This window comes from Microtus oregoni, unplaced genomic scaffold (assembly GCF_018167655.1).
Source record: "Microtus oregoni isolate MIOR12 unplaced genomic scaffold, Mior012 000001F_ref0000356, whole genome shotgun sequence".
Classification (NCBI taxonomy): domain Eukaryota; kingdom Metazoa; phylum Chordata; class Mammalia; order Rodentia; family Cricetidae; genus Microtus; species Microtus oregoni.
The window spans coordinates 59,379,271-59,394,132 of NW_024543060.1; the positions used below are offsets into that span (position 1 = coordinate 59,379,271).

The 14,862-nt window shown below is 46.3% G+C and overlaps 1 protein-coding gene across 1 annotated transcript in view; it reads left to right on the plus strand.

Annotated features, from left to right (window-relative positions):
• Positions 1 to 14,862, plus strand: part of Ppm1h (protein phosphatase, Mg2+/Mn2+ dependent 1H) — a 252,316-nt gene that overhangs the window by 167,182 nt on the left and 70,272 nt on the right. The window contains exon 5 of the mRNA XM_041665784.1: positions 5,151 to 5,235. Coding sequence (XP_041521718.1) covers positions 5,151 to 5,235 — 85 coding nt within the window. The remainder of the gene's footprint in view (positions 1 to 5,150; positions 5,236 to 14,862) is intronic.

The window sequence follows — 14,862 nt, forward strand, 5'->3', positions numbered from 1 at the left end:
AGTAATGTTCTTCCAAAGAAAAACCTGGTTGGGACTTTGTGTGTGGATACGTCCACCCAAGTCCACATCACTGTCTGGTTATGTAGTCACTTATCCCTCAGCAGACAGCTGTGTCTGTCATCTGTCACATGCCAGGCCCTGGGCACTAGAGACTCAGAGAAAGTGACCGAGTTCTGCCTGGAAAATACCCTTAGTGTAGTTAGAAACATCGCCGAAACCAACAAATTGCATTTGGTACTGGAAAGGGCTGAGGCACAGATAGGCATGGGATGACCTTCTGCAGGGGTCACAGAGAAAGGGCACTGAAGGGCTCAGGAGGACAGTAGGAGGCATTCTGAGTCGACTTAGTGTGGAGTAGGTGGGCCATCGGGAGATGCGAGAGGAACAGAAAGAGTGAGGTAAGAGCTAGAAATAGAGGCAGGAACCAGATGGCGGGAGAAAAGGGAATTGCCAGGAAAGGGAGGAGGTGTGACATGATGACAGTAATGCCTCAGAACCGCCTTTTGAACCAGGTGTGGTGACGTGCGCCTACAGCCCCAGCACTTTAGAGACCAAGGCAAGAGAATAAGTTGGAAGCTTATGATCTTACTGAGCGACACAGCAAGACCTTATATACACACTGGCGTGCGCACACACACACACACACACGCACGCACGCACGCACGCGCATCCACCACCTCTCTGTGGCATGTTTTCGCTTATTCTTGTGTGAAATAGAATAGTGGTGGCAAAGGCTGGGAAGGATGGGGGAGGTAGAGGAGGACGGGGATATGGGTAAAACGAGACAGGAGTCTGCTCTCGTGTGCTTCAGGGCATTGCATTCTCAAAATGACTAGTAAAAATAATTGTGAGTAGGCCTGGCATAGTGGGGCACACCTTTAGTCTCAGCGTTGAGGAGGCAGAGGCAAGTGGATGTCTGTGAGTTCCTGGGAGCCTGGTCTACATACTGAGTTCCAAGACAGTGAGGACTACATAGAAAGACCCTATCTCAAGAGAGAGACAGACAGAGAGAGAGAGAGAGAGAGAGAGAGAGAGAGAGAGAGAGAATTGTGTTGTTCCCATCAGAAAGAAGCAATAGGTGTTAGAGCTAGTAGATCTGCCAGTTAACCTGTAATTTCCACATATTATTTATAGATATTTATTATCATATTCCATAAACATACATATTTACTTTGTTAATTAAAAACATACACTTGTACCCATGGGTAAGAAGTGGGCAGAACTGGCATCTTAGGGTTTCATTTGCTGTGAGGAGACACCATGACCACAGCAACTCTTATAAAGGAAAACATTTAATTTGAGTGGCTTACAGTTCAGAGGTTCAGTCCATTCTCACCATGGTGGGACACGGTGGCATGCAGGCAGACATGGTGCTGGAGAGAGCTAAGAGTTTGACATCTTGACTCGAAGGCAACAGGAAGTGGTCTGAGGCACTGGGCATGACTTGAGCATATATGAGACTTCAAAGCCAGCCTCCATGATGACATACTTCCTCCAACAAAACCACACCTATTCCAGCCTCCTAAGACTGCCACTCCCTTTGGGGGCCATTTTCTTTCTAACCACCACATTGGTGGTCACACAGAACCCCACTATCAGAAGAATCCCACATTTGTTTTAATACCCTGATCTTGAATTTTTCAGTTCTCTCTCTCTCTCTCTCTCTCTCTCTCTGTGTGTGTGTGTGTGTGTATGTGTGCATGCATGTTTGTATGTATATATGTACATGTGTTCATGTTGAAACCAGAAGTCAGTGTCTGGTTCCATCCTCAATTGCTTTCCATCTTTCTTGTTTATTTTTATTTTACATATATGGATGTTTTACTTACATCTTTATTTATCTATTGAAGTGCCTGAGGAGGCAGAAAGAAGGTGTCTGATCCTGTGGACTGGAGTTACAGACCTTTCAGGACCTCAATGTAGGTGCTAGGACTCACTCAAACCTGAGTCTTCTGGAAGAGTAGTCATTGCTCTTAACTGCTGGGCCATCGCTCCAGCCCCTCCATCTTATTTTTTGAGACTGGGTATCTCACGGAACCTGGAACTCAGCGGTTTGAATGACAGTCAGACCCCTTAGATCTTCCTGTCCCTACCTCTCCAGCTCTGGGATGACAGATTCACACTGGCTCTTTGACACAGATGCTGAGGACCAAACTCAGACCCTCAGATTTTTGTGGCAAGAACTTTACTGAAGGAGCCATTTGCCCAGCCCCAGGTTTCCAATCTTTAAACGAGGGGTGTTGTGATTATATTGCACTGGGCTCTGAAGTTATAAAGCCAGTTCTGCCTACAATTGCATGATGCTGTGTGCAGTACTGGAATTATAACAGTGGTTAAGTCAGGCATGATTGTTGTAAGAGCTTACAGACTAGCATGGGAGATAGACAGGGTTGCAAATGTGATATCTTTTGTATAGAGACACATCACAGGCAATAAGGAGATGTAAGAGTCTCGCCTAGCCTTAGGGCAAAAAGCAAGGAAACGAAATTGCCTGTGGGGTAAGAACAATCCGTAGAGTCAGGAGAGATGTAAAAAAGAAACTAGAAAGAGGAGGGCATAAGAGCCAAGGTTGGGATCAGATGCTACCAGGGCCTTCAGAACAGTGACATGTCCCGTAGAGATGCTGGAGACCAGTGGTTCTCAACCTTCCCAAGGTTGTGACCCTCTAACCCAGCTCCTCATGTTGTGGTGACCTCCAACCATAAAATTATTTTGTTGCTGCTTCATAACCATAATTTTGCTACTGTTAGGAATTTTAATGTGATATGCAGGATACCTGATATGTGCCCCCCTAAGGGGTCATGACCTACAGGTTGGGGACCATTGCTATAGATGTGTTGTCAGTGGCTGGATGAACAGGGAGTCTAGAAGTAAATTCAGCACTGTTTGAGAGAACAGCGGGAACGAGGAAGTAGAGACCTTGAGTCTAGTTGCTGTTAATGAAGAAACTGGTTCAGTAGAACAGGGCAGTCTCAGGTGAGCTTCGGACTGACAGAACGTTGTTTGGTTGGCTTTGAGTTGATTTTGTGTGGTTTTCCAGCACTCTTTTGAGCATGGTTTTACACTGCAGAGAGAAGCTGGTAATCTAGGAATGGAGATAGTGATGTTGGTGGGGGGCGGGGGCAGGACTGAGGTGGTCCATCACCGGCAGACTAGCCACGAAACTGAAGAAAACATGCCAGTGGGAGCTGGTGAGTTTCCCGTTGGAGAGCTCTCTGATCTGCAATGTCAAGGCTACTGATACTTCACTGAACACAGCTACCTGCTGGTCCTCTCTCTTCTCCCTGTCCAAGGAAACTTCTGTAACTTTCTTCACCTGCTCTTTAAGTCAGCAAATAGTCACGAGGTGCCTGCTATGTGGCAGGCACCGTGGTCAGTTTAGAATAAGAGAGAACAAGATGGACTAGACCCTGATCTCCTGAGACTTAGGTTCTGAGTCCATACCCTGGGAAGTCATGCTGGCTCCTCCCAGGATGCGTGTAAGGGGGATACACTGATGGCCCCAGACCTTCCTCCTATAGCTCCCTTGCTCATTATGGTAGCTGTTTCCCACCAATAATGAAGATTAAGAAGTGTGCACAGTAATGCAAGTCAGTTGTGAATGGTGGAGGGGACAATTGCACTTAAAATGATTGCTAGGTTTTTTTTTCTAAGAAGAAATTGTTATTTTATCACATTTTAAGTAGTAAGGAAAATAATAAGGAATATCACAGCAAGAGATATGTTCCCAGAATTAGCTTCCCTGACATTTCCTATTTCCCTATTTTTTTCCCAGGGCCATAAATTCATTAAAAAGTCCAATATTTTTGTTGTCCCAAGCTTTACCGGTTCCTATGATGGTAGCCAGTGGAACACAGGTGGTAAGAGATCAAGGATGGGGTCGTGGTCAATAAAGCCACTCATGATGGTTGTTTCAGAGATAGAGAGTGGCTCCCCAAGGGCATCTTGGTTGAAAGAGTCTGCAAGGTATTCTCTAGAGCTCAGCGAGGTGCTTGTTAGGCTCATGGATCTTCACTCAGAAACATGTCGGAAAGTCTGAGGATGTGGTCCAAAGGTAGAGCTTGCCTAGCATACACAAGGCCCTGGGTTCAACCCTCAGTACCATAGTATGAAATGACCTCCGCCACACACTAGTAAGGGACTGTCAAGAACCGCTTTGGTGAATTGGGATTATGTATGTCTCCATGATAGAGTGGTTGCCTACTTCGTGTGAGGCTTCGGTTCCTTTAACAGCGAAAGGTCTAAGCACAGGGGACAAGAAACACCAAAGACCCAGGAAAGGCATTGCCTACCTATTGGTCCTACAACCTTGCTTTAGACATCTGCTTTGGGGGTCCCTGCTCTCCCTGGTACCTGAGTACTAGTCTTGGGCAGACTTTTTGGAATGTATGAATTTTATGAAACTAAAGATGGTAAGAGCAACTTTTTCTAGATCCCAGGATATAAATCTAGAAACTCTAGTATAGGCCAGAAGTGCCTAGCTCCTAACGTGCTTGTGGACCACTTGGGAATCTAGTTACCATGGCAGTTCTGATAAGGAGCCTGGAATAGAACTTGGGATTCTGCATTTCCTCCATGCTCCCAAGGGAGAGCAGTGCTGCTGCTCACTGGTCCTTGGAGTTCCCAAGAGTCTGGCTCTGCACCGCCTGGCACCTTAGATGCTAGCCCCATCAGACTTCTTAGGTTAAATGGCATTATAAATGTGGTTCCCAGGCTGCGGGTTAGCCACAGGTCAAATGCCTGGCATGCGCGTTGGGTTGGAAGCAGCTGAGTTGGACTATGCAGAGAGCGTTACTGTGCTTGCACAAGGTTCAGCTGGACAAACTGGGTCAGAGTGACAACTATTACAACACTCATTTGTTCATTCGTTCGTCTACTTAATCCTTCAACATTTACGATGTGTAGGGTTGGATGCTTGGGCATTAAGGCAATGGGTCCAGGTAGCAGCAAAAAAAAAATGTCATCCTTTGCTAACTATAGAACTCAGTACCCTAGAATAGAGATGCCCCCAACATGGCAAGGGATCCAGAGATGGTGTTAGTGAACCTGTTGGGCAGGCGGGTAGCAGGAGACATCTTGCATGGTTTGTCAGTGGTTCTCACAGAGTCTTTATGCATTTGTCGGCAGCTGATGCATTTTTCCCATTCCAGGGCCATAATCATCAGAAATGGAGAAGTCATCCCCATGTCGTCGGAATTCACCCCTGAGACTGAGCGTCAGCGACTTCAGTACCTGGTAAGAGTCATGTGGTCTGGCAGAGGGTAGTGATGTTGGGGGTGGTGTCAGAACTGTTTGACAGGAACGCATTGCTGTGACGTGAGAGCAGCCCTACCACAGCCAAACGACATATGGTATTAACTCCCCCCCAACACACACACACCTTCTGGATCACACATCCTGACTGCGTGTGACGACACACCCCACCTCCATGGATTATTATTGCAGCTAACTTGCCTCCCGTCTGCAACCATCTGCACTCAGTGTGCTCTGCTTCTTCCATTGGGTCACCGTGCAGAACCCAGGGGTCATTCTGAGAAGTGCAGATCCTCCTTCCTTGGCCTGCAATTCAGTTGAGCTCCTGCAAGTCCCACGATCAGTCCTGTGACCAGAAGGAGCCTCTTCTCATAGCAGCTGAAGTCCCCGATGATATGCCATACAAGTTCACACTCAAACAGGAAGACTCAGAATCCTTCGGGACGATGCAGGTGTCAAAAAACCTGTTTCAACATTGAAGTAAATTCTGCCTGTAGACAATCCTCTTGGGGGTGAAATAGTGGGAGGTCTTTGGAGACCTATGCTCCCCTTCAAAAGCAAAGTGTTGTGAAAAGCAGAGTGAAATTCTCTTCCTTGTCCTCGAACTCCAGAAACAAGATGTTGGGCATAAAAGTAAGTCTTAGATAAAAGTAATTTGGGGCCATCCCAAGTCCCTAGCTACTTTGGGGGCTAAAGTCTCTGGGAATCAGCACAGTGGGCAGAGATCTGTGGAGAGAAATGTTTTCCTATGAGATAGGAAAACTGCAGTAGTGTCCCTGCCCTTCAGCTCTATGAACAGACTGATCTGTGTTGCTGACAGTTTTCCCTATGTGTCTTAGCAATGTAGATAGTTGTGGGGGAAGGAGGGGGTACCAAACATTTCATTATTTTACAGTGTGTGTGTGTGTGTGTGTGTGTGTGTGTGTGTGTGTATGTGTGTGTGTGTGTGAGCACACTTGCATCAAAGAGCAACTTATGAGAGTCAGTTTTATCTTCCTAGCATGTGGGTTCCAGGAATTGAACCCAGGTCATCTAGGTTGGCAGCAGCTGCCTTTACTGCTGCACCATGGCTGGCAAGATTAAATTCCTGTGGTTTATTTAGAAAGTAGCCCCGTACCTTCACTCAATTCCCCAGGGAGTGATTTAGGCCATAACTCTACAACATCACTGTTACTAATGACACGGCATATGTAATAGCAGGAATCCCCAGACTAGCATAAAATATGTGATTTATCTTCTGCCCAGTTTGTGTTTTGTTTGGTTGGTTGTTTTAAGGGGTTGTCAAGACAGCTCAGGCCAGCCACAGGCTTGCATTATCCCCTCTCCCCAGTACCTTCAACTCCGTATTCATTGCGGATCTTGTTTTTATACCAAGACACTCCAACAAAAGCAACTAGATGAAGCAAGGGTTTTGTCTTGACTCACGGTTCCAGCGTGCAGTGCATTACAGTGAGGAAGTCCCGGCGGGGGGGGGGGGGGCAGGAGCTTGCTCCACAGTCAGGGAGCAGAGGGAGGTGACTGCTAGTGCTCTGGTCTCTTTCTACATTTTATCATCAATAAAAGAATATCTTCCTACTCAGCCAACCTAATCTACAAAATTCCTCCCACACACGCACGCCCATTGGATTGTCTCCAAGTGATTCTAAATCCCATCAAGCTGACAGAGTAACCATCACAGCCTCTCTCCAAGAACTGGGACAGGAGGTATAACCCTGATTTCTAATGGTGCCGTCCCACATTTGCGGTAGAATGTTCTTGAAACTAGCAGTGATGGAGCTCAACTTATTTCTTTATCTTTTGGTTGTCTAAGAAAGTGTAGATGCTTGACTCCAGTCCCAGCTCTGCTGTTCCCTAACTGGATGGCTTTGTCCAAATCTCCTAACCTTTCCAGACCTTGCAAAGTCAACTGTGAAATGTAGCGCTCGACAGGAGGGTCACCAAAAGCTCTGAGATATGAAAGTCATTCCCAGGCGAGTTTATAGCAGCTGGCCTCTCTGACACCTGTGTGGCTTTTTCTGTCACCCAAGGCCATGAAATGATATCAGCATAGACCTTGTCACTGCCACCTAAAGCTCTGAGATACCTTCCGTGCAGAGAACACAGCCAGACTTGCTGGCCGATTCAAATCCCCATCTGGTTCTCCAACACCATCTTCCTGTGGCTACCACCACCCATCCCCCACCTCCCCAACCCACGTCAGCCAGATCACTACTTTTCCTCAGCTCACGCCAGCCACCATCTCTCTGACCTACACCCGTTTGGAAATTTACTCTGTGTAGATTCCTTCCTGTCTCTGCTAGAATTCCCACTCATCCTTTGAGATGCCATCTCAAGAGACACTTCTGAGACGTATCCTTTACCTCCCAGGGAGTCACCCAGTGCTGGTACCACAGTATCTAGAGGCCTGCAGCGTGGCTTTCGGGGGAGGGGTGTTTGTTTGTTTGTTTGTTTGATTGATTGATTGTTTTGGATGTCTAGCTTCCTCTCCAGATTGAGTTCTGGAAGGTGCAGCTCTTATCTTCATCACCTCGCTGCTGAACTCAACCTCTAGCGGCTGGGGCTGGCGCAGCGCAGGCTTGGAGTGGATGTGAATGAGAGAATGCTTGGTCAGCAATAAACAGCGCTTTCCGCCGCCCTCCTATGCATATGACAGCAGAGTGGGAGGCATTTGTGTCTGTCCCTCCAGGCCCTCCACTGAAATCCACTTAATTTCTTGTGCTTTTCGATTTTTAAGTAATATGTTTTCCTTGTTAAAACATGAACATGGCCACTCAATTCTAAGGGAGACTATGAATGGCTGAAGTTACCTGGGGAGTGGGGAGAAGATGCATGTGGCTCTGTGTGCTTTCCACAAGTCACGTCATTGGTCACAGATCATCAATTACGGGGATAGGAAAACTCAGAAGACCTTGTAGGGATTAAGCAAAATGATGTACACAAAGTTCCTTTGTGTTACCCAGTTCTCATGTAGCTCTTGTTTGATGAATTCAAGTCCTGCTCCTTCAAATATGCTTGGTCGTTAACACAAAATGCCATCAAGTACCTGGTTTATAAACAACAGCAATATATTTCTCACATGCTGGAGGCTGTGAAGGTCCGGGGTAAAGGCCCTGGGAGTTTCAGTGTTTAGCAAAGCCTCTCATCCTGCTTCATAGAAAGGCTTTTTTTTTTCCTTCCTCATATGACAAAGAAGTTCTTGGAAGCCTCCTTGTCTCATCCTTAAGCTGTACTCACGCCCACACACACGGCCTTACCTTCCAGATATCATCACAGACGGATTTGGCTTCCACATATAAAATCTGAAGGTCTATAAAAATTCATTGTAAAGCAAAATCCTACCGGCCTGAGATCCATTTTGCCCTGCTTTACTTAGCACCCACTTCTGATGTTGCTAAGATGAAGGGATATTTTGGAGTCTGTCTTGACCAATCAGTGTGCATTCTATTAGTCTACAAAGTGGGGCCGAATGCTCAGTTTCTAAAAGATGAGGACACCATCTTCTTAATCTCTCAGCAGGTAGACAGGAAGAGTGAACGCAGTCTGAATCTAAACCACCCTGGTAGCCCAGCCTCTTATCCCTTCAAGTTTAGAAATACATGCTCAGAAATGACCTGCTCTGGCCAGAATAATCACACAGTGTGACTGTTTGTAGGGAAGCAATTTAGGTTAAAATGTAACATGAAATCTTCATGACAAAATGTTTGTTAGAATAGGAAGTCATTAATGTAAAGTTTTGAAAACAGCACCAAGTATAAGAGGTAAGTCACCCAAGTGTGGAGTGGACTGCCTTAGTCCGGCCCAGGAATGACCTGTGCAACCTCGGTCCTCCACCGTAACTTGTTCAGAAATGGCAACGAAAAGTGACCCCCTTGGCAATATAAACCGTGGACATTCTTCTTCATCTTACGATGTGGCTCTGCCCACTTACGAACTCATCACAGTTCAATACACCTCAGTCAAAATGCAGCCAGTATGTCTAATTTTCCAAACATTATAGCTAAGCCTGGCCCAACTTCAACATGCCCGGCGCATGTACACTGGCTCACAGTATAGGGAACTCATCCAGCAAGCTGAGTGAGGTGGCACACGTCTGTAATCCCAGCACTCAGGGGGCAGAGGCAGGAGAATCACTGTAAATCAAGGCCAGTCTGGGTTACATAGTCAGGCTCTGTTTCCAAACAATAAACACATAAGTCATCAGCAGTCTGATTTGTAATATAATAAAGTGCTGGCTATCTCATTAATTTTATTACATGTGCTATTGAGCGTGAAAGTGGAGCTGTTTGTTATATAGATATTCTTTATACTATCATGGAATCAAAAAAATCATTAAATCCAACCATTGTCACCCAGGGACCATCTGTGCGTGAACCTTCTTATGGTTTTAATTGCACATGCTTCTTCTGATTTTTTGACCATCCATTCCCCTGATCTAATTATGAATGGTTGGCGCAGTGATGGTTGGAGTATCCTTTTCCCTCGCATGATCTCACCCTGTGATGGAAGATCAGGCATCTTCTTTATTCTTAGGGAAAATCAAATTTTATGTTCATATTGTGTGAAGAGATATTTATGATAGAATTAGCAGAACATCTAGGCCCTTAGCTACTTTCTTGGGGTAGCTGTCTGCAGTCCCCAGGCTCTCTGGCTGAGAGAAATAAATAGTGAGCTGTTCAGAGTAGGGAGAGTGGCCAGGGCCCTTTGTGACCTGCAGTGGAGGGGAATGGTCTTGTATGCACTGTCTGGATGCTTAGGGAGAGTGGCCAGAGCCCTATGTCATCTACAGTAGAGGAGAATGGTCTTGTATGCACGGTCCAGATGCTTAGGGATCATGGCATGAAGGCCGATTGTAAGACAATGCAGCAGGCGTGTGAATTTTGTTTGGTCTTACATTCTGACCTCAGGGGCTCTTCACACAGCTCTTGGGTAACATGAACTTTGTCTCATAGGTTCTCTGATGGAGGTGACTAATAGTGCAGGCTTGTGGGTCTGTTGTGCTCCACCGAAAACGGCAGGAGTATGTATGATAAAGGGATCAGGGCCCTGTATTCTTACCCCAGCCGCCAGGGAGACCTGATGAGCCTTCAAGCCGTGGTTCTTCCATAGCTGTTTGTTTATAGGTTTGTTTGTTTGGTTGGTTGGTTGGTTGGTTTGTAGGTTGGTCTTTAATGGATTGAAATAAATACTTAAGGGAGTCCATGCAGCTAACCATGTTCTGAGAGAGTCAAAGCCTAGCTAGGTGTGAAGGGGATCTGGCTACTGGATATTCCTCAGCAGAACTGAGTGCTCTGTGGTTGCCTTCAGGAAACCGCCCCGCCTTCCTGGGGCTTCAGGGGGCAGCTAGAGATGAATCACCCTCGGGGGACCTCAGTTCCCCTGAGATACAGAGAGGAGGCTCCATTCTGCCTTGCCGTCTTTACAATCTCTAGTTTGATTACATTAAGATATGCTGGTATCATCACACCTTCCAGCAATATGCTCTGTCCTTGCAGAGTAACCCGCGTCTGCAGCTGGTTTTTTTTTTAATTTATTTATTTATTAAGGATTTCTGCCTCGTCCCCACAACCGCTTCCCATTTCCCTCCCCCTCCCCCGATCAAGTCCCCCTCCCTCATCTGCTCGAAGAGCAATCAGGGTTCCCTGACCTGTGGGAAGCCCAAGGACTGCCCACCTCTATCCAGGTCTCGTAAGGTGAGCATTCAAACTGCCTAGGCTCCCACAAAGCCAGTACGTGCAGTAGGATCAAAAACCCACTGCAATTGTTCTTGAATTCTCAGTATTCCTCATTGTCCGCTATGTTCAGCTAGTCCGGATTTATCTCATGCTTTTTCTAGAGAAGCTAAATAAGGTGCAGCTGGTTTTAATCAAAGACAATGTGCAGACAAGATGAAAGTGGGCTTCAGATACATATTTGGTGCACGCAAGTCCAGCATTATCTGAGGTGACTGTGGTGTCTTAGATACCCCAGCCCTGCTCCAGCCTGGTCCCATTTGTCTACTATCTCTCTGGTGCTGCTGGGCTCGGGAAGGTTTCCAATGAAGACTGTCATCCTCTGAGCTTCCAGAGATTTTCTATGCTCAAGAGCTGTCATCACAAAAATAGTCCTTAGGGCTGAACCTGCTTTTAAGACAGGGGCCTCTAACGCAGTGGTTTTCAACCTGTAGATCTAGATCACAACCCATTTGGCGGTCAAACAGCCCTTCCACAAGGGGTCACATATCAGATCTCCTACATATCAAATATTTACATTAAGATTCATAACAGTGGCAAAATTGCAGGTTTGAAGTTGCAACGAAAATAATTTTATGGTTCTTGGGGGGGGGTGGGTCACCTTAACGTGAGAAATTGTAGTAAAGGGTCACAGCATTAGAAAGGTTGAGAATCACTGCTCTAATGGGAAATGCGAGTGTGCTTCTAAGTAAAAATGGCAGGCGTCCCACTTCGCCTTGACAGCAGTGATTCAACCTAGTAACCTGGGTTATGTTATTGTTGTCGTTGTTGTTGTTGTCTTCCCTCTCATTGTGCTACAGCAGAGTATATGGATTCGGCGAGCAGGAGGATTGCCACTCTAATTCTAGCGTCCTTGACAGTTTAACTCTGTCTCAAGAAATCGCGTGTAAGTTCTGTATTTCCTATCTAAACGGTGGCAGGCTGAAAACCCCTGTAGCCTGTTTTTCTATTTCATTTAGGTTCCAAGGACTATGTGGAAGTATAATTGTGACCCTTTCTTGAAATCCACATATGCCAAGCCGAATTTTACCAGTTCTCAATCCAGCAATAACTTACGTATACGAGCTTGGTTCTCGTCAGTTTGAAGTGTGGATACGGTCACATATGTGACACCACTCACATGACGGTGTCGGAACTCAGTCCTCACTGTCCCCCTTGTTTGAGTCCGGATATCTTCATTGTTTTTCTTTTTTATGTGTCAGGCCCTTGAGCTTCCAGGGATCCCCCTGCCACCAACATCTCCCTGTAGGAATGCTGGGGTCATAGATGCCCAGGTTAGGCATCTGGGTTGTGTGTGTGTGTGTGTGTGTGTGTGTGTGTGTGTGTGTGTGGTAGCGGGGTTCTAGGACTTCAAGCCCATGTCCTCATACTTACGTAGTGAGTTCTATCTTTCTTTCTTTCTTTCTTTCCGCTGGATCAACTCCCCCACCTCATTTTGAGGTCTTTAGTTTTTAAAACAGGGTCTCACTGTACAGTCTTGATGGCCTGGAACTCACTATGTAGACGAGGCTAGCCTTGTCTCACAAGAGATCTCTCTGCCTCTGCCTCCCCAGAGCTGAGAGTAAAGATGTGCCTGGCCACTCTGAGATTTTTAAGGACAAACTACGGCTAAGAATTCCTCATAAGAGAATCTAACACACACATATTAAATGTGAGATCTACCCCCTCCCTTCACTCCCAAACTAAATAATGAGGTGGCTAGCCTTAGCTCAGGAAGAGCCTTCTCATCCAGTTATATCATGAGTACCCGTGATCCCCAGCGGCCTGACTGACGTTGTGCGTTTCATTTCACATCTGACCTTAGATTTTCTATCGTGATAAATCGTGTTGGATTTACTGTTTCCAGTCCTCTTCTTATGTAATCTGATGAGAATTTTCCCCTCTAAGGGCAAGAAGAAAGAGATGACTCAGCTGGGGTTTTTGTTGTTCTTGTTGTTGTTGTTTTGTTTGTTTGTTATAAGGAAACAAAAGATTTCTGGTAGCCAGTGAAATTCTGCCTTTCAAATTTTGAGAGGTCTGGATATATTTTGAATTAATCTCAGAGCTGTAGTTGGGCATTTCAGAGCACGGCCTGTGATGGAAATGCGCCATCTTATTTGATACGTACATAAGCGTCTTGACTCCCTGTATCCTGCTGAGGGGAATGGAAACTGAAGGCCCTCTCTAAGAACGGTTTGGCAGCCACTCCTGAACCAGAGCTATGCCATGGCCCAGCAGCTGCCTTCTTAGGTTTCCACCTCAAAATGGTCACAGAAACACAGACTGCGGATAAAGTCCAAACTGGGACCTGTCCACCTGCCCATGGAAAAGGGAATGAGTGTGTGAATTGTGGCTTCATCCCAACAGGAAATGTTACATGACGCTGAGAATGAAAATAATTATGGCTGTATACAGCATGATGGATGGCAAAGACTTTTCTGCCCCCGCCCCCCACAGTGTCGGGGTTGAAACCTAGGGCTTCGAGTGTCTAAGACCTCTATCACCAACCTCTGTCCTCAGACGTAATTTGTGACTAAGGGGCCTACATGAAAGTGTAAAAATGGGGTTCAGGAGATGCCTTAGTGAGTAACAGCACTGCTGAGTGAATTTGAGGATCTGAGTTCAAATCCCTATAATCCACATAAAAGCCAGGTGTGACCACACCCCCAGAATGGTGGAGACAAAAACAGGAGATTGTTGGCATTTGGTGAGTGCCAGCATGGCTCTAGGTTTAGCGTCAACTCATTCCTGCCAGTGAGGTTAAGTCTCTGCAGATCAAAGGAGTGATACCAACTGTAGTAGGAGTTGCAGGCAGCATTCCTGCCGCCCGGCTCCTAGCTACCTGGCTAGCTTATGTCCCAAAATAACAACACACAAATTGTATTCTTTTAAACACTGCTTGGCCCATTAGTTCTAGCCTCTTAATGGCTAATTCTCACAATCTTGCCTAACCCATATTTAGTAATCTGTGTAGCACCAGTCTTACCGGGAAAGATTCAGCATGTCTGACCTGGTGGCTGGCTGCATTGCGTCTGCCCTGGAGAGGAGTGTGCGTCTGCCTCACTTCCTCCCAGCATTCTGTTCTGTTTACTCCACCCACCTATGTTCTAACCTATCAGGGCCAAGCAGTTTCTTTATTAATTAACCAATGACCTTCCTCCATCAACCAAGTGTTGGAGCCCAAGGGTGGTACAGACAAAACTTCCCGTTTTTATTATGGAGGCAAGCCAAACGCGAGGTGATGTGTACAGTTAGCTGAAACAGACGTAAGTACACTGAGGGAACACGCCTCGTGCTATGTCTTATGAATATCGTCTTTGGTCATGAGAAAAGGAGCAAGTATGTTCCTCCCAGGCCTTTGCCTTTCCCGCAGAGATCACGTGGACCTGCCAGGGCAGTCCCTTCCATGTCCTTGCTTTCAAGTGCACTCACTTACGATAGTTTATGCAGTTCTCTCTGGAAGGCCACCTTGTGGGAAGAGCTTTCTGCACTCTTCCCCCAGCCATAGTTCCCAGTGGGTTCCCGGCTTTCTTACACAGGCTTCCACAGGTCAGCGAGAGACCCTGTCTCACAGGAATAAAGGGGAAAAGGATAATAGAATCGGTCCTTGACCTCTGGCCCCCATACGTGTGCACATAGGCACATGCATACATGCACACGTCATACATGACACACACACATGCACACCACACAAGTGTAAGTGTAAAGACAGCCAAAGCCAATCTAGAAGTCGGAACAGTCCTTCCGTCTCGGGTAGCCATGGGGATTGTGTAGCTATAATTGCAGAGCGAGGGGCTGCTAAGGGGCTGGGGATGTTCCTTTTTAAGTGCTAGCTACATAGGTATGTTCAGTTTGTGAGTGATTATCACCTTGTAAATATGTCATAAGCCCTTTACAATGT